At 39.5% G+C, this 20167-nt stretch overlaps 1 protein-coding gene across 1 annotated transcript in view; it reads left to right on the top strand.

Annotated features, from left to right (window-relative positions):
• The window catches only part of plch1 (phospholipase C, eta 1), a 78496-nt gene that overhangs the window by 32251 nt on the left and 26078 nt on the right, over positions 1-20167 (top strand). Inside the window, exons 7-10 of the mRNA XM_016463921.1 lie at positions 7444-7647; positions 7748-7868; positions 10578-10749; positions 18864-18971. Of these exons, the coding sequence (XP_016319407.1) occupies positions 7444-7647; positions 7748-7868; positions 10578-10749; positions 18864-18971 (605 nt within the window). The remainder of the gene's footprint in view (positions 1-7443; positions 7648-7747; positions 7869-10577; positions 10750-18863; positions 18972-20167) is intronic.

The following is a 20167-nucleotide window of genomic DNA, read 5'->3' as shown; positions in this document are numbered from 1 at the left end:
ATACAAATTAGGGCTGCCCTCGACTAAGGATTTTTCTGGTCGACTAGTAGTCGTTCATTTGAAGCATTAGTCGACAAATCGCACGTTTATTAATAAACTGTTTAAATCATTATAATGAGCCTTTAATTGCCTACATAGCCATAAGCCCTCAAGCACACGCATAAATCTTGCCACAGCACACCGACAGAAGTAATGTGTCAGTGAAAAACAGTAAGGAGACTGCATTAACATTTTAATAATTTGATAAATTAGTGCTTTCTTTGCTCTCGGTTTAAGATATGAACTCGGCGACACTTATGCCGAGTTCACACTGCACGATTTTAGCCCGATTTTTCTCCAGGGCCCCCACCCCCCCCTCCCCGGTGGAATTGTTACGGCGCGGGATGCGCCTTTCGGGAGGGGGGAGTACTGTCACAGATCGGCCAGACTCAGCCACCTCCCAATCACAGCGAACACCTTCACCTGAGTACTGATCACAAGCATCTGTCACAAATCTGCAATCATCATCAGCTCCCCTTCAAAAGCACACATCTCACTTCACTTCAGTGTCCGGTCTCGTTTCAATGAAGTGGACTCTCTCTCTATGCTATCCTTGAGATACATTGAAAGACTTACCTGCCTGTTATACTTACCTCCTGTGTTTCCTCCAGTGTGTTCTCCTGCGTTTCATTCCCTAGTCCGTTCCAGTCATCAGCTCCGTGGAAACTCTGTGTACTCTTCAGCTGAGGTGTGTGCAGTCCTCTGTCTCCCTTCCACGATCTCCTGTGAGGACCAAATACGGTGTTACTCTCCTCATCTTCCTTAAAGACTGATATTAAGCTTAAATACTCACCTGCCCGAACCATCTGTATCTCTTGCTGAAAATAAACAATATTGTATTTTTCTAATCCTCTGTGTGAGTCTCCTTCCGTAACAGAAGACCGGACCTTGAAAAAAGTAAGCGGCACCTCCTCTCCCCGTTTTAGTTCAGTTTTTGAAGAGTTTTTTGACGACGTTGGGATGGATGACACCACCCTCAACCATCTGTTCTGGCTTGGGGCCAACTCCCATCGCCCCTTGGACCTCCCAGACACCACTGGACTGTGTTGGAGAGAAGGTGTCTTCTGGTGTCTTCCGGTGTCTGGGGAGTGTCCGGTCCCGAGCCAGAACCAGTCCGCCGCCGTCCGCGGTTCACCCAAGGCAGCCGGCAGTTCCCCAGTCAAGTCAGCCAAGCATTCATGTGGCAAGCCCTCCGGACATTAATGTGGCAAGCCCAGGAAGGGCTCCTGATCCCCCGTTTAGCTCCAGTGCCCGCTCCTCCAGAGCGCCCTCCAGTGCCCGCTCCTCCGTAGTGCCCTCCAGTGCCCGCTCCTCCGTAGCGCCCTCAAGTGCCCGCTACTCGAGAGTGCCCTCAAGTGCCCGCTCATCCAGAGGGCCCTCAAGAGCACGCTCCTCCTGAGCGACCACAAGGATACCTAGTTCTCCCCAAGCAGATTTTGGGGGAGGGGGCATATGCCCATGGCCGTGGTGGCCGAGCCAGCTAAGGCCACGGAGGATCCGCCATGGCCTCCTGAGTCCCCTGAACCGCCATGGCCTACTGAGTCCCCTGAACCACCATGGCCTCCTGAGTCCCCTGATCCGCCATTGCCTCCTGAGTCCCCTGCTCCGCCATTGGAACCTGAACTACCTGCTCTGCCATGGCAACCCGAATGGTCTGCTCCGCCATGGCCTCCTGAACTCCCTGATCCGCCCTGGAGGCCTCCCGTGTCTCCGTCCTGTACCAGCCTCCAGGGTGCCCACCCCCCCTCCCCGGTGGATATGTTACATCGCGGTATTGTGTATCATGACATACAGTAAGTGCTGTGTACTATAATGAAAACTTACGTCTTACTGTCACAGATCGGCCAGGCTCAGCCACCTCCCAATCACAGCGAACACCATCACCTGAGTACTGATCACACGCACCTGTCACAAATCTGCAATCATCATCAGCTCCCCTTCAAAAGCACACATCTCACTTCACTTCAGTGTCCGGTCTCGTTTCAATGAAGTGGACTCTCTCTCTATGCTATCCTTGAGATACATTGAAAGACTTACCTGCCTGTTATACTTACCTCCTGTGTTTCCTCCAGTGTGTTCTCCTGCGTTTCATTCCCTAGTCCGTTCCAGTCATCAGCTCCGTGGAAACTCCGTGTACTCTTCAGCTGAGGTGTGTGCAGTCCTCTGTCTCCCTTCCACGATCTCCTGTGAGGACCAAATACGGTGTTACTCTCCTCATCTTCCTTAAAGACTGATATTAAGCTCAAATACTCACCTGCCCGAACCATCTGTATCTCTTGCTGAAAATAAACAATATTGTATTTTTCTAATCCTCTGTGTGAGTCTCCTTCCGTAACAGATACAGGGCAGAGGGAAGTTCGGGGAGGAGTTATAGACCAGAATATCAGTATTTTAATAGATATATGAACAATTATATCATAGAGAAACAAGCACAAACATTTGCTTGACCAGCCACAACATCAGCATAACAGTTACTGCAAAATTATTTACCTCCAACTCTCTTTGCAGAACACCCAATCCCTGTTCCCTGTATCTCCCTCCTGCGTAATCTGTTTTTCTTTTTCTACTTGTAGCTGGAAATCAGCTCACAGACAATTTGCGGGCTATATATATGTTTTTTAATAATTCCAGTCTCGCTCGAACTGACGCACACGGGTTCTCGCGTTATTTCCTTATCACTTTTTGTGTGTGTTTTGTTGTGAAACGTAGTTTGTGGACCAGACAGAGCTGTCGGCGATTCTTCCTATATATATATATTTAATGTCTGTAAGGCAAAGATATACACGGAGTTTCGTGCTCAAGTTCACAAACAGAGACGGCAGAAAGCGCATCCTGTTTGCTTTCATTATTTTACGAAAGCACGTTTTTTGTTGTTATTGTGAGTGCACACAAATAAACGTTGAGTCTTTACAGATTTGAAAGATGTATTACTCTTATCTGAATGACCAAAAATGACAGAGTAGCCTATTTTAAGAGCAAGTGAGCACACCGTAGCCTCCATCTGTCCAGAAAAAAGCACGCGCTGCTGTTCAGTTTCTACACTCCACACAGACACAATAGCGCACATTTCTCTAGGTTAACATTAGATTGAGCAGTCATGTAAAGTTGCTAATACTTACATATTTCAGATGATAAGCCATATTTGAGGTCGATGAATGATAGGCGAGCGTTTGAATGTCCTGCCTGATGTACTCTATTACCATAGAATAGCCGTTAACGATCTGTCTGTCATGCAGACTTCGCCTGTGGATTAATTTTTTTATTTTTTATGCGACTAAGCGACTAATAAAATTTTGGTCGACCAAGCCTCTTCTGGTCGACTAACGATTAGTCGACTATTAGGGGGCAGCCATACTATCTACTTTATCTATCTGTCTGTCTGTTTGTCTGTCTGTCTGTCTGTCTATCGGTCGGTTGGTCTGTCTGTCTGTCTATTTATTATCTGTCTGTCTGTGTGTCTATCTATCTACCTATCTATCTGTAACAACGTTCGTAGATCGGGAAGAAGGAGTTGGGAACCGGCGAACATTCAAACACAAAACTTTAATAAATAAACAAACACAAAATGAAAGTAAAAGCGGAAGCCCCTCACGGACGACTGCCGAATACAACAACAACATAAATAGTCCAGGCCTGGTCCTCTCTCATCCTTCACTGTCGTCACTCCTCCTTTTATCCTTCCGGAGCTCCTCCGTGGGACTCGAGACCGGAGAGTGGTGCAGGTGTTGCTCATTATCTTTCACTCCACCGACCTCGCTCCGCTCCCACGGCTCTCAGCCCCGCCCCACTCGTCACATACCCCCATCGCCCCTCGCAGGCCAGGGTGGTACCCACGAGACTGCGCTCTACTCCCCCCCACAGGGACCACGTCACAGCGGCCGCAGCACCTGGGGGTAAGGACAGGCTAAGATGATCATAGAAACATTTGCCACCAAATGGTCTCAGCAATCGACTTAGCTCACGATGCTTTTGAGAAACGCAGCCCTAAACATTGCAGGTAACAGCAGCGACATTCAAAACGTATGTTAGGACTGTGTTTACTGAAAAAATTCCGGCTAACTTTAACATCAGTGCCCTTCTTTGACGTTAACATTATACTATAAGCAGTGACGCTAAAATAGCATTCAAAATGCGCATTCAAAAGCACTAGGGAAATGCCGCGCTTTACAGCGCTGTGTAAAAACAGCATTTCCAAAAAATGAAAACATTCCTTTATCATGATATTCTTACAACACTCAAAAAGCAAATAAGAAATTTTCACAGTTTTTTTTTTATTTACTTACAAGTTGTTCCATTAAGTTTGCTCCGGTCGCTTGGGAGTCTCCGCCATGTTGAATGGATTCTTCTGAATGTCGGTTAGAGCAATGATGTGACGTCACTTTACGTCACTCAGTAAACTTAAAAATAATAATTTAAAGTCCCCCTGTAGTCAAATATTTTATCCATTAAAACTTATCTTTGATCATCAAAATTACATATTTAAATGTTTTTTCTTGTGAAAATAATTTTCTCATTCCTTAAAATAGCGTGAATGCAACTCTACACCCTTGCCTCATTTACTATACGCTGATCTATGAATATGCAAATTAGTTCCGCCTCCACTCAGTCACTCCAGCCAGCGCCTCCTGATCCACTGAACTGTAGTAAACGCAAAACAATGGCATACACGGATAATGACTGATAAAACTATCTTTTTACTAGCGGACAACTACAGTGAATACTGTAACATTCGTTAAAGTTACTTACTTGACGATGTTGTGTCCTAAAATGCCTTGAAGACTCGAATACAGCCGTTCGTGATTCTTAATTTACGCCCGCGAGCATACGCATGTGAAGTGCAGATGCCGATGCGGGAGAGGTGGGTCTGACTCCGGGCTACTTTTACACTGTTGCCATGGGTTATAATGCAAGTTAGCGGTTCTAAATTCACATTAAACCACAGCTTCATGGGTTTTTTGCTTTAATTTATTTTTGGTTTTGGTGCTGGTATTGGTATATTTTGCATGCTAGTGATAGGAATTGATCCCTTGAGGTGATTGAAACTGTTGAGCCACACAAAAATAAAACTAAATTCCTAGTTCAGAAAATGTAATTGTTATAAGTTGCATCAACGATTTAACAGACTTTAATTGCAGTGTTCTTAATCTTTATAAGTTAGTAGTATTGTTCGGGTTTACAGTGTGGTATTAATGTGTGTTTTGGTCGATCAGATCAAAAGTAGATGAGGGAGTGTTTTAATCCATCTTTTTTGTCCATTTTTGACCACTTTTCTGATTTCTTTGAGGGGAGGGACTATGGGTGGGTGTATGAATGGGCCTTTTCTAATCTTTCAATCTAATATTGCGAAATAAGCTTGTACAATTTACATACGAACGTGAAAGGAGACAACGGAATGTGACACAGACGGCATCAGCTTTTGTTATATCTGCTCTGATAGCTGCAAAAATATGCCAAATGCTGTGGGTTTGTGTTAGAGTCAGGACTGCTAAGAGAACATTATGCTTTTTTATATTTTTTTCGTCAGCCGGCAGTTTAAATCCCATCTGTTTAAGAATTAGGTCAGTAGGCAGAGAGGAAGTGGTCTATAGTGGCTGTTCTAACACATTTTGACCACATGGGCGTTTACACTGTGAAAGCAATCCAATCAAATGCGTTTTCGACTACCTCTGGAAGTGGACAAGCTCAAAACATTTCAGATCCCATTTATACCTGTATTTAGCGTTGTACGGTTGTGATTGTATAGACAAAAACACATCTTAATACCATGTGTAAACAGGGACTACCTGTCTGTCTGTCCTTTTTATACATGGTATTTATTGCAAATTTGCAATAGTGTTTTGTTTATGTGTGTGTGTCGCTTCCATAATTGAAGTATGATATGCTTCTTAGTGACTTGTTTTCCATTAGTGGCTTGTCAAGCTGAAACTAATTGATTCAGCACACATCTGCTGCATACCACTCTCACACAGCTCTCTTTTTGTCTAAAAACTGCATTTTTGAAAGAGAACAAGACATTTAGACTTTTAAAAAGTCACTGGAATGATCCCTCCAGTTGTTGCGCTCTGCAGTTTTGCCATGACCCTTTTGCCTGATGTCCTCATATTTTCTTGGCAGAGTTTATTGTGTAAGGTTGTAACTAGGGATGCTACGATTGATCGGCCGGAGATCGGTATCGGCCGATAATCACATTTTATGAACATAGGCTTTACTCCTTTCAAACTTTATCTGGAATGTCACCATTTCTGTCACTGCAACTTCCCGATCAGGCGAACGAACACACAAATGAAATCGTCTGGCTCAAGAAAAAAATTTATTTAAAAAGAATTTAGTTAATATTTGCAACATTTATGATTTATTTTATCCACCCGCAAATAATCCGAATGCATTTTTTATTACCCGACCCGCGGATTATCCCCAGCACCCGTGGATATAGGAAAAGCAAAATATGTTTGCTGCGTAAATCAGACTGACTTACTGAAAATGCAAATTCATTCTCTGCCAGCGGGAGGTGCTTTAAAGCGGGAGAAACAGAGGTTTCCCCGGTAACAGCTGTACTCAAAGCAGCGCTGAGCTCACAAACGCTGCTTTATCAGGCATATAACATGCAAGATGAAATACTCATGAAGCAAGCAAAACACGCGCAACGCGTGCACGTATTTGTACTGATGCAGAATGAGAGGACAGTAGTACAGCCTAGCGCAATTCACACAGGCTGTTAGTTTCACTTTCGCCAGAAAGTCGTGTATGCCTAAGGGTGAAAATAAATTGTTTATAGTGAATGCCCCTATAAATTGTCTTATTTTTACGATTCAGTTTTAATCCAAATGATGCGTGTGTGAGCTAAGTGAGTGAACATCAAAGATCACACAACAGAATTGCGCGATAGTCTTCCTTCAGAAATACAGTGATATAAAAACACCCGCGCCTCGTTTTGATTTTTAAATGTGCAGTACGTGCTCATGTTTATTCAACGAAGCCTTTTTGAAAATCCTTCAGTTTTGATATTGTGGCGAGCCACAAATAAATAAATGTAAGGGAAACACATCCCACAGCACAACCACCTGAGCCCAACTTCAGTCTACTCATCACCTTAACTTTAACTGCATTTGTAGCCGGCACCATAGCCAGACTGATAAACAAACAGAGCGGAAGTTAACTTCGTGCCAGGTGCGTGCACCCATCACCATGACAAGAAATCGGTACTCAGTATCGGCTGCAAAAATCCTGATCGGAGCAAAAAATATTTTAGCAGTGCATCATTAATTATTTGACTAAATTGTGAGCTTTTGGAAGACATGTTGCATGTTTTGTTTTTGGTTTGTTTCGATTTTGTAGCACAATATATTATACAGCTCAAATAAATTAAAAATATGCAGCTGTTTTGTGTCTGCTTTCACTATCTAGGGTTCACCAGCTACATGCGGAGCCCAGTCTGTGATGTGTTCAACCCTCAGCACAACGAGGTCAATCAAGACATGGATCAGCCTCTGTGTAACTATTTCATAGCCTCTTCCCACAACACCTACCTGACTGGAGATCAGCTGCTGTCCCATTCCAAGACGGACATGTATGCTTGGGTCCTGCAGGCCGGCTGCCGCTGTGTGGAGGGTAAGATAACACTTGTGGATATATGTCTAATATATATTTTTCAATGGTTGTAAATAAATTATGTTTAGAGCCCTGATTGTGACTATGCTTTGTGCTACAGTGGACTGCTGGGATGGTCCAGACGGGGAGCCTATGGTCCAACACGGTTACACTCTGACCTCCAAGATCACCTTTAAATCTGTCATTGAGACCATCAACAAATACGCCTTTGTAAACAATGAGTGCGTACTTCCTTCTCTCTTCAGTTTTTCTTCTCTCTTTTATCATAGTCGTTTATGATCAGCCATTAGTTGATGTCAAGAAATCAATCATTTTCTTTGTAGCTTTTCAAAACTATCCCTATACTGGGCACAGCAAAGCCATTTAATGCTCATTTAAAACAGCCATATGTTCACTTAAAAATTATTATTTTTTTAATTAAAGATGTAATTTTACGTTTAAAGAAAGGAACAGTACTCTGATATATTACATTGTTTAATTATACTCCCCAAAATTAATATTACTATTAAGTTATTAGAACTAAAAAATATGTATTTTTAAAGTTTAAAATCTTATTTTAGAAAAAAGGTAATCAAAATGTATTTTTTAAAATAATGATCTTTAATTTAAGTTGTTAAGTTAATTTAATTTAATAAAAAATTAAAAGATTAAACGATTAAAAGATAAATGTTTCACTGAATATCATACAACCTGGTGAGATCATGTGACAATAAGTTAGCATAGTACCATTAAAACATTTATCATTACATATTGCATACTGCCTTACATAATACTTACAAAAATAGTAGTATATAGTACATAAAATACAGTAAGCTAGTATTCCATTAAACATTACAATACATCTTCATAATACAAAATTGCTTAAAATACTGCATATTTCAGTAATCATCTTCACAGGGGAATGTCATGGGTGTCTGTATTAGACTTCTGTCTTTTTTGTATGTGTAATAGACTGTTATTCTCAAAAACAATTCAGATGGGCTTGCAGACCCTGTGTTTGCTGTATCTTTTTCATCTTACTATTACCAGATAATGCACCCAGTGAGGTGCATGACATAAAAATTATATTTAATTTGTTGTGGAAAATTGTTTTGTTTTTCACCATGAGGATAAGTACAGTAATAAGTGAAGAGAACTTTCAGTACCAGTGCCTGGATGCTCCTGGAAAGCTACCTGTCTGTTTCTTTAATTATATTTTATCATTAAAAAGCCACCTGTTTCAGCTAATGGCTCAACATAATGGAGCAAATGAGCCTTTTAGCACATGCACATCACATGCAAATTACACTCACCAAATCCCATGACACCTGCTGAGACAGCATTGCTATCACTGTAGCCGTACAGGGCATCTTTTTATCTATCCATTTTCCTCTTTCAGATTCTCTTGTTTTTTCATGGTGTGTGTACGTGTATGTGCATTTGTGTGAGAGAGGAATGTCATTCATAATGTAGAAAACCCAGAGGGTTTCCCTGATTCCTAGGTATCTGGCATTCAGGTACAGTATAGCCTGTCTGAGTCTAATTCTGTCATTTTCATTGAGCACCGCATTATTTTATTTATTTATTTATTTTTTTCTAGACTGACATTTCTGTGTACACCCTTTTGTTATGTAGCGCATTCAGCCATCAAATTCACAATCAATGCACAATCTTTTTCTTCATGAGTGTTTCTGTCTCAGAAACCCTTTTCAGTAAAATATAAGTCCTTAAAATAGGGTAATTTTCCTGGAGAAGCAACATTGTCAACTTCAAATTGAAGTATTAAATTAAAACCTTACTAATGTTAAAGGGATACTCCACCCCAAAATGAAAATTTTGTCATTAATCACTTACCCCCATGTCGTACCAAACCCGTAAAAGCTTCGTTCGTCTTCGGAAAACAATTTTAGATATTTTGGATGAAAACCGGGAGGCTTGTGACTGTTACATTGACTGCCAAGTAAATTACACTGTCAAGGTCCAGAAAAGTATGAAAAGCATCGTCAGAATAGTCCATCTGCCATCAGTGGTTCAATCTGAATTTTATGAAGTGACGAGAATACTTTTTGTACGCAAAGAAAACAAAAATAACGACTTTATTCAACAATTTGTCTCCTCTGTGTCTCTCTGCATCACCGTAGCGTCATTTTGGAGAATGTCCACTGAACGCAAGCAGTGTACGCTCTTCTGTGTCAGCCGCGCCACATGGATGCGCTGTTTTCGTTCAAATCAAAGCGTAAAAATACACGTAGAAAACGTATCCTTGTGTCGCAGCTGACACAGAAGAGTGTACACTTATTATGAAATAATTTTCATTTTGGGGTGGAGTATCCCTTTAATTATTCTTAAAACAATAGAAAAACAATTTGCAGTGGGGCAAGGATATTTATTCTCTGAAAAACATAATATCTTATGCAGATATAATATCTTAATAACTTTTCAACTAAATTTATCTTGATTCAAGGATGTTTCGATAGTTTTATTGGTAAACAAGGCACAGACACTGATTAAGAGAAATATTTTTGCATTGTAAAATGTGTGGAGGTTTTGCATGCTTTTGGAAACACCTTGTTAGAGCAATTGTTAGAATATGTAATGTTGAAATCTCAGACCATGAGTGAGAATAGAAACCAAAGTCAAATGTGATTTGTTTGAGTGTGCAGATGAAGTAAACAGAACAGCAAGACCGCAAGTGGCAAGAGAAAGAAGGTAAAAAGAGAGACACAGTCAAACAAAAGACAGACAGGCAGGAAAAAGGGAAGAGTGAGATGGCAAAAGAGAAAGAGCACATGACAGTGAAGATGAGTCAAGATGAAAGAAATACGGATAAAAGGTTAACGTCGGGGGAAGGCTCTGGTGGCAGGGAGCAGCTGCTGACTGTTCTGGCTATTCCCTGGTTTGTGATTATTGTCACCCTCATCCTTTCTCCCTTCTGTCTCCTGCTGCGTCAGGTTCCCTGTGATCCTGTCCATAGAGAATCACTGCAGCATTCAGCAGCAGAAGAAGATAGCTCAGCATCTGAAAAACATCTTCGGAGACAAGCTGGATGTGGGGGAGGCTCTGAACAAAGACCCAAAGCAGCTCCCCAGTCCGAACTCCCTGAAGGGCAAGATACTCATAAAGGTTTGGCATGAACTGAAGACACCCTCATCTCCATTTCTGTCTTTACCAAAACCTGAAATCCTCAATTATTCTTTTCCTTTTCCTGCTTTTGTCCACTGTTCTCTCTTTTCTTTCTATCTAAAATCAACTTAAATTTCCACACTGGTATGGACTAGTTAGTTCTGGTTTGGTGCTGGTCTAACTGGTGAACCAGCATAGTCTTGACTGTTCACCAGAGCCGGCCCTTAGCAGATTTTCAAAAGGGGCCCCCACCACCTCCCATCCTCCAACGCACAAATCCTACACTGACACCTTATAGTAAAGTTTTAGAAAATTGAACAGGCTCTGCTGTTCACCAACATATTTACAGTATGCAGGACTTTCAGATTTCAGACAAGTAAAATGAAATGTTTAAATCACTTTTAAAACAAAAATGTAGCAGTAGATCAAATGTATTTATAAAATGCCATTAGGAATATGAGAAACTGGAAATAGACCACAATTTTAAAAACTGTTGTGCCCCATCTGTACTGTATAGAGATGTAGTTATACTGTTGGACTGACTTGTTGGACGTTTTGCAAATCCACATTTGTATGGTTGTTGAGCCAATGATGAAATTCTCTTTCTGGTGGAAAAAATGGAGATGAACAAGGACAGTCAGAATGTGTGAAGGGAAAATGAGTATTAGTTAGAAAGGGATGGGCTAGAGGATTGAAAGTTGAGCTGTAATACAGAGTTGAAGGAGTGGGTTTAGCAGTCATAGTCTGGGAAAGACACTCACACACACTTGTATATGTGTTTTATGGGGACTCCCCATATGTGTAATTATTTCATGCTGAGCTAATCATATTTCCTGTCCTCTAACCCTAATGCTACCCCTAAACATAACTCTCACAGAAAGCTTCTGGCATTTTTGAATTTATAAACAATAACAACAACAATGTTTTTTAAGCCATTTGGGTTACATGGACACAGGTGGCCTGTAGCACGAAGCGAGATGAACAAACTCAGAGTTTGGGGGTAAGTTTAGAGTTAACAAAACCAAACAAATCCAACCTGGTTTAGATCAGGTTCAGCTGGCCCACAAAGCTCGATATAAACGTTCTCAGTCAAGTCAGAGTTTGATCCAGAGTTTGTGATTAATTCCGGAGTGCGTGCACCTGAAAGTGTTCCACATGCAGCAAACAGCCAATCACACGGAACATGTGGAGAGCATCAGCAAATTCAATTCAATTCGATTCAATTCTCGCGAGAGTTGGTGCAATTTACTTTTTTGCTGAAGACTAAGAGATGTTGTAATTAAAAATGTAATGAATTTAAATGCATTTACAAGGCAGGAATAAATACTGCTGCTGCAGCAAAAGTTTGAGAAGGCAGCAGAAAGAAAATATATTACTATGCAAATGAATCAACTGAATTTAATTATTAATATAATTTCACACAGGGCTCAAAAAAAGGAAAACATGTAGTAATTTTAAAAGTTGAATATATCACTTTGCTCACAGCTGATTGGTCCAGTTTGGGTTTGCGATCTCTAACTCAGAATAAAACCTGCTCCGGAGCAGGGTAGCCATGTAGTGTAAGCTACCATGGTGATGAAACCCACTCAAAACCAACCCACCTTCTTGAGCACGAAAACTCAGAGTTTGCTCAAACTAAACGTGAACTTACCTGGGTAAAAACTGAAACCGGCTTCGTGATACAGGCCAAGGAAGTGTTTACACTGTAATGTCATAATGTCATTATACATATTTGTGTTCTCATAAACTATGTATCCAAGCACACACACAGATACACACACATTTACAATGATACAACTCTTGCATTGATACCTTCTATGCAACCAGCACCTCACTCTTCCAAAAAAAAAAAAGAAAAAAAAAAAGGATGTAAACAGTACCACAATGGGCTTCTTCAGTTGGTTACAATAGCAGAAATGTGTTTTGTGTTGGAGTGTGTATGTGTTTTAAAGCCCTTTTTGTAATGTTCCATTAGGAATCATGCTTTAAAAGTGCTCTATAGAACCTTAATGGTGTTGTTACGGGACGACAGACGTGAGACATGCGGATCCATCTGCATGCTTTTATTTAAGAGACGTGGTCATAACAGGCATGGGTCAAACACAGGCAAGACAAAGAGTAATCCTAGGACAAGCGTGGGTCATCGATCGGCAAACGTAATCCAGAGGGCTTGACAAAAGGGGTAATCTGTAAACACGAGCAATAATCAAAGGACCGGAAAACAGGCAAGGCAAAACTAGACTAAGACTAGGACTTGGAAATAAACAATGGCTAACAAAATGGCTCTGTAACGTAGCTATCACTGACTAGCGATATGCGCATACAATACTCGGCGATCTGAACAAGGAAGTCCAGGGCTTACAAAGCGTGTCTGATTGGATTCAGCTGTGTGTGTGTAATCAGTGCAACGGATGATGGGAACTGTAGTCCGGAGTGACATGTAACAGTCTGTGTGGTGTGAGAGTAAATGTAGTGAGCGCGTGACCTCTGGTGGTGAGTGAACGGAAGTTCATAGACTGGATTCGTGACAGGTGTTATGAACAATAATTTTATTAATAGTTTATTTTCATTAATATTAGTATTTTAAATATTGGAAAAATAGCTAGTCACTGTCTTAATGAGTGAGTCATTCAGTCATTCATTCAACCGATTCTTTCAAACGGCTGATTTATTCAGAAATGATGTAAGTGACAGTAAAGACAGGTTACTGAATCATTGGCTTACATAAATTTATTCAAAAATATGGATTCATTCAGTAAAGAAACATTGTTGTGTGTTGCTAGGAGATACACAACAGTTCTGCTGTGGCTTTGTTTGGAACTGTGTTCATTATATTTATTTATTATACTGTCAATTATACATTATTGACTATACTGACAATATTGTGTCTAAAACACAGTTAACTTCTTGTTTATTGAGCTATTGGTTAAAATCAATATCACATTTGCAGTTGTGCAGATATTTTTTGTCAAAACAAAAAAAAAAAAGCATGTTTGCTGGTGATATTATGATTTTGCTAAACTGTATCGCATGACATAAATATAAGACAAAAACCCATACAGGGGCATTTTTTTGTCCTTGTAGCTTGAATTTTAGAGGCACATAACTGCATTCTAAAAAGCTACATCACACAGGTAGTAGCTGTCCTGCATCATGTTCTTCAGCGGGGTGCGTTACATGAGTTAATAATTTCAAAGGGGACATTGGACATTTATCTGCAAAGTTCACTTTTTGCAGATAAATGTAGCAGTGTGGACACAACCACCCTACAATGATAAAAATCCATTCACTCCTTTTTTAATCCCTAAAAAAACCTTAAAAACATAAATTGAGCAGCTGTAGCGACAACAATGTATTGTAAGCAATGCAGGTGTTTTGTAGTTGGATGTAAAAGTGAACATAGGAGTCTTAATTTTCTCCCAACATGAGAGCCACTGAGGACGCAGTGGATTAGTTTTGTTTTTGATGGTAACGCGCCACCAAATGCACAAAAAAACAGAAGAGAGGGGCGGGGAGAGCAGAGCTCATTAGCACTTTTTTTTTCCCCTTGCATGTCATGTGTGGGGCTCCTTAGTTTTACATAACCAGTAACGCCGCTCCCTATACGCAGGGTGTGCAGTTTGCGTAGGGCACCAACTCCCAGGGGGGGCAGCATCCCAGTTTCTCAAAAAATAAAAACTTTCATTCTATATTAATATTAAAATAAACATATACATAAATAAAAATATAAACATGAACATATATATATCATTATAAAAAATGCATTTTATGGTGAACGCAGTATAAGCAGTAGGCTAAGCACACGTGACACGCCATTCCCGCATCTGCGCCCGCTCGCGCCTCATGTTTGCGGCTGAATGCAAATAATCATAATTGATGGACAGTTATGCCTGTGAAAAGACATCAGCAATCTGGCGCTGAGAAAAGAAACAGAAAAAAAAAAGATGAAGCCCATGCATCACTTTCAGGTAGCCTACATTCAGAATCATAATCCTGTGAAACATTTTTGGCTGTTGCCGTTAATAGTGTGTTTTAATGTTGGTAATAATTTAACCACCAACAACGCATCTAATATTCTCTCAGAGTTTCCATGTTCCCTTACGAAAATTAGCCATGGTTTTACTATGAATAAAACCAAAAATCATGGTTCTTGTAGGCAGCCATGGATGGTAACCACAAATTAACCATGGTTTTGTTACTTCAAATAATAGTTTACAAAGAAGTATTAAGATAATATTTTTTGTGGTTATAAAAACAGACCTAAGCCAACAACAGCCTTTCAAATTACTTAAAATGCATTATATAAAAACAATGTGGCAATATGATTGGTTATAATAATTACAAATGCCTGTAAAGTAGGGCTGTGCGATTAATCGAAATCGTCATAAAATCGCGATTTGAGCTTTCGCCATTTCTAAATCGCTTTATAGCACGATTTTCCGCGCCCCCAACCTCCCGCAGTATGCTATCCGAACCAATCAGAATGCAGCGCGCCTAAATGGAGCACCAGATCAGACCGGGCGGGCATACAAACGTAACGCCAGGTTCACACACTCAGTCTGTGGTGCGTAGTTTTTCCACGCCCATGTTAACGGATCAGAGCGTTCACACTGCACGCGATTGTGGTCCGGCAGTGCGCTTCAGGAGGTGCGTCTGCAGCAGTCATGCTGCGATCGTTTCCGCACAGAATCTATTTCTGCTGTGCTGCACGCGCTGAATTAAAGTGACAGCGCATTATTCGCGGTAAAAATTAACATGGATTGAAACGGAAATTTAGTAATTACACCATAAATGCATATAATTAAAGTCTACTGTTTCACAGTCAACACATGGCTTTTTGGCTAGATTTAAAACAAGGAAAAGTGCACTTTTAGATAAACAAGGCAATAATAGATGGCACTCAACAAAGTTATATTTATTGAGTTTAAACGTGAATATGTCTATGAAAGATTGTATTACTGTACTGTGATAAAAGAGAATCACAATGCTGAAAAAGCATTTTCAGAAACAACGTTTGGGTTTGAAATCAAAATAATGGATAAATGTTGTGTTTGTGGTAAACAGCCGCGGATCAGGAGCGGACTGCGAATGCATTAATGACTGTAAAGCATGTCTGTGTGTGTCAAAATCGTGATTAAAATCGAAATCGCAAAATTGATCAAAGAAATCGCGATAGGTTTTTTTGTCCATATTGCACAGCCCTACTGTAAAGGCATTTATTTATGTACTTTTATATTTTATTAAAGTTCTATTTTGACCCCTATAGTATGTTTTTTTTTTTTTTTTACTTCCATAATATTTGACGGTGGGGGCACAACAATTGAATTCTGCTTAGGATACTCATTTGGCCAGCAGCGGCCCTGTACACGACCATTGAGGAGTTTTAACCAATTTTTGGCATAAAAGAAAAATCGATAAGTTTGACCTGTACAATGTATTTTTGGCTATTGCTACAAATATACCCATGTGACTTAAGACTGGTTTTGTGGTCCAGGGTCACAAATATTTTGCAGACATTTCATGAAGACCCTAAAGAATCATACCAACTTGTGGATGCCTTTAATGCATTTTTTCCCCCATACTTATTTGTACATAATTAATGTGTTAAATTGACAGCCCGAAAATAAATACATACATAAAGAAATAAATACATATATAAAGAACACAGAATAGAAACACAAATGCAATAAAGGCCAAGTTCCAGTGAAATATCTTCACAATCCTCTATAGTGTGTCTTTATGTACATCATTATGTGTGTATTTTGGTGGAATTTAGTGGGCAGATTTTGTCTGTAGATGATGACGTTGTGGGGTGGGACAGCATCTGGGGAGTAGAGCTTAGAGCTGCAGTGTCTTCTATTTGTTTAAGTAAAAGCAATCATGTTTATGAAGGCCAAAAGTAGCCATAGTGAATGGTCAGTATGTGAGCCATTCACAATTTTGAAAAGAAAAAGTGATTAAAAAAACATGGGATAGCTTTAATGCTTTTGTGGCTGCAGGTTTATATAAACCCAAGTAATAACTGAAAACTAACAATATGGATCATAAATTCATTCATATCTCTGCAGCTTACTTGCCTAGTGGAGAAGAGAAGTATCAGCTAAACAAAGCAGGTCACACTTACTGAGAGAGAGAGAGAGAGAGAGAGAGAGAGAACCAGTTACAAGTTGAAAGTTACAATTTAACATTTTAGACTGAAGAATCCTAACTCAAGCACAAATAATAATTTTAGCATAAAATGGTTCTACATGAACTACATAGAACTGTTACTATGTGTAAAGAACCATCTTTTTTTATACCTTTAAGGAATTCTCCAGATATGATTAAGAGCTCCAGCAGATATAGCATTTTACAACAAATAAATAGAGTCATCAACATCAAATCCTCCAAAGGTTTTTGTATTTTAATTTTTTTTAATATATGTACATTTATAACACAATACTTTGTATTACATTACCTTTGCATCAAATTACAAAAAAATAGTTAACACTAATGCAAGGGTTTTTCTAATACAGCATCTATGGGAGTGACGGTAAATTTGACATCGTTCTCTCTACTGACTGCCGTTATCAGTCTCTCTTTTTTTCTTTTTTTGAAAGTCATGAAAACACTATCATGGAGTTTTTCTTTTGCTGTTTGAGCAAATGGGAATGCAAAAAATATATATACCCATTCACTGCTATATAAGTTTACCCAACTATGACGACGACTTCTGCTGAGAATCCCGGAAATGTGAAAAAGGTCCATTGTGTGAAAAAGAGAGAGGTGGTGGAGAAAGAGATTCTGTACAACTGTGCAACTTTCTCATGTGGATCAAAAGATATTTTGAAGAATGTCCTAGCTGCTCTTTTCCATAGAATGAAAATATACTGTGGACTGTCAAGCTCTAGAAAAGCTCATAGTACTCATGAACTATATTCTGAAGTTCTACAATAACTTTATTTATCAAAATCATAAAAAAAAACACTGGTAAAGTGTTTATATTATATGTAAAGTTTGAATATGTGCATCAATAATGACTTCAACTTAATCTTAATCTTTTCCTCAACACAAAGCTATTTTATGTGGCTTCAGAAAACAAAGAATGCATGGACATCTTTAATGATGTTTTTTGCCTTGTAAAGTAAATGATGACAGAATTTTAATTTTAGCTAAACGATTTAAGGGTGTAATGGGATGACAGGTGGTCAGTCAGATGAGAAGAGAGTATTGCTTTGTGTAAATACTGACGTCACTGTGCAAGCGAGGATACTCTCTAAAACAGGTCAAGACAGATGGCACTGCCAGCCTGCTACTCTACAGGACCCTCCCAGTTGAGCAAACAGTGACGGCAGACTCTTAAACCCAGCAGGGACCCTTTGTGATTGGAGCACACTTGAGTAAATCCCCCCACACTTGAACACGGGTCTCCTTAGATTACACACACACACTTAATCATGTCACAATGTCAGCTCCCTCCGCCAGACAAGAGCACTCATCCTGGGAACTGTGGAGGTCAAAAGCACGGGATTGATTTTCCCTCCATCTTGTCCCTCGACCAGCAACTGTTATTTCCTACTAGCCCTCACACAAATGTGTTTGTGAGAGAGACCGACAGACAAAGAGGAGACAAGGGTCTGTGTTTGGAGTTTTAGGATTAATGACCCTTAAACGGCTTTTAATGCTCTGAAGTGTAACTGAAGACACTGTTTATCCTCAGGTATTCAAGATATTCAGTGTTTTGTGGCTCAAATGATTGGCCCCTCACTGCTGTAAACTGTCTGAATAACAGGTGAAAGTGAGTTGTGTATCTTATCGGGAATGAAACGACAGGCTTACTGACTCAAACTAAAACAAAACATTTAATTTCAGGCTTCCTAGAAAGAAAATGTTATTTCATTGGCATTAAAGACTGCATACTACACTTCTCTTTCACCTGTGGCCAGCAGTCATTAGTATGGATTCAGTTCTATTCTATCAATATCTGAGGTGCTGTGTCAACGCACACAGGCTCTAAGTTGCTGTCGATAGTTTAAAGAGAGGTGAAACACTATCTAACCCTAAGTAATGGGGTTGTTTGCTGACACTGTAAAAAAGGATTATGGAAGCATTCATTCTTCCCTTTTTGTCTATAGGGAAAGCGTCTTCCTCCGTACTTGTCTGCAGATGCTGAAGAGGGTGAGGTGTCTGACGATGACAGTGCTGATGAGATTGAAGATGACTTCAAGCTGAAGAATAGCATGGTAAGACTGTAACACACACCGATCAGGATTGAGCACAATGACTGATCACTAACAAACACATATACACACTCAGCAGAGTGATTTCATTTATATTTGTACATCAAATGTACATGTACATTTTTTGTCCATTTGGATTGGCATTAAAAGGTACTGATAGCATCATAAACATTACCTTTTACATATGTACAACTTTACAGTATCGCACTGCACTGACACAGTGCCAAAACGGGACTGCCAATTATCAGTAAATAATGGAGAAACCTGTTCAATAAAGACCTTTTTAATACAAGGTTTGTTTATAAACAAATTATATAGAAGAGTATGTCACATACAGTCTTTGTATGGATGACATGGTCTTCAAAATTCAATGAGTACAAACCGTAGTTATGTCAAATGAGGTAAATGCGATAATGTGGTAAATACATGTGATGGTGTTAAACATAATTAATCTAATTTATTAGAAATACTATAAAATCAGCCTCTTATTTTCATGAATGTAATGTTCTATGTACCTCAAAGATCAAACATTTGAGCCTCTTTAAAGTTGTACGTACTTTACTACTACTTTACCTACTTTACAAGTACATGAACACACATGCATAAAAGGAAACATTTATACTAATAACCACTGTAGTTCACCATGCACAGCATTAAGAATGCATTTACAGTTTATTATATTTTGAATTGAGATCTGACACATTACAAACCCAGTGTCTAAGCAAAATACAAACAGACAAAAGCACAATGATCTGTTGGTAAATCTGATCATGGCCCCTTTAAGATAAAAACAGAAAGAAAGTGAAACTGTGCTACTCAGGCTACGCAACGTGCCGGCGTCTGCGAGAGAGTTAATCTGTGGTTCTCTCTTAGCTCTCTATAGGACTAATTGTGAATTTACAGCTTAAAAAATAATTGACTTTATATTTTACATATATTTAGGTGTAAAATCATTTTTCAAAATTTGTTGTCTTCATCTGACCTTTGACCTTTTTTTAGGGATCCGTCATGCATGACGCTCAGATTTGTTGGTCTCTGAGTTGTTGTTTTTATAAAAGTGCATTAAAAATTACAAAAAAAAAACGTTAGAAAACACATTTGGATGCACAATTATATTTTTTATAAATTTAATTTATATGTATTTTCTAGTCTAAAATTAGCTCACTATGGAGCCTTGAGAGCATGTGACCTAACATGTG

The sequence above is a fragment of the Sinocyclocheilus anshuiensis genome, unplaced genomic scaffold, assembly GCF_001515605.1.
Source record: "Sinocyclocheilus anshuiensis isolate Anshui unplaced genomic scaffold, SAMN03320099.WGS_v1.1 scaffold1382, whole genome shotgun sequence".
NCBI classification, from domain to species: Eukaryota; Metazoa; Chordata; class Actinopteri; order Cypriniformes; family Cyprinidae; genus Sinocyclocheilus; species Sinocyclocheilus anshuiensis.
Note: the sequence above shows the minus strand (reverse complement) of the source record. Positions and strands in the feature narration are given on the sequence as shown.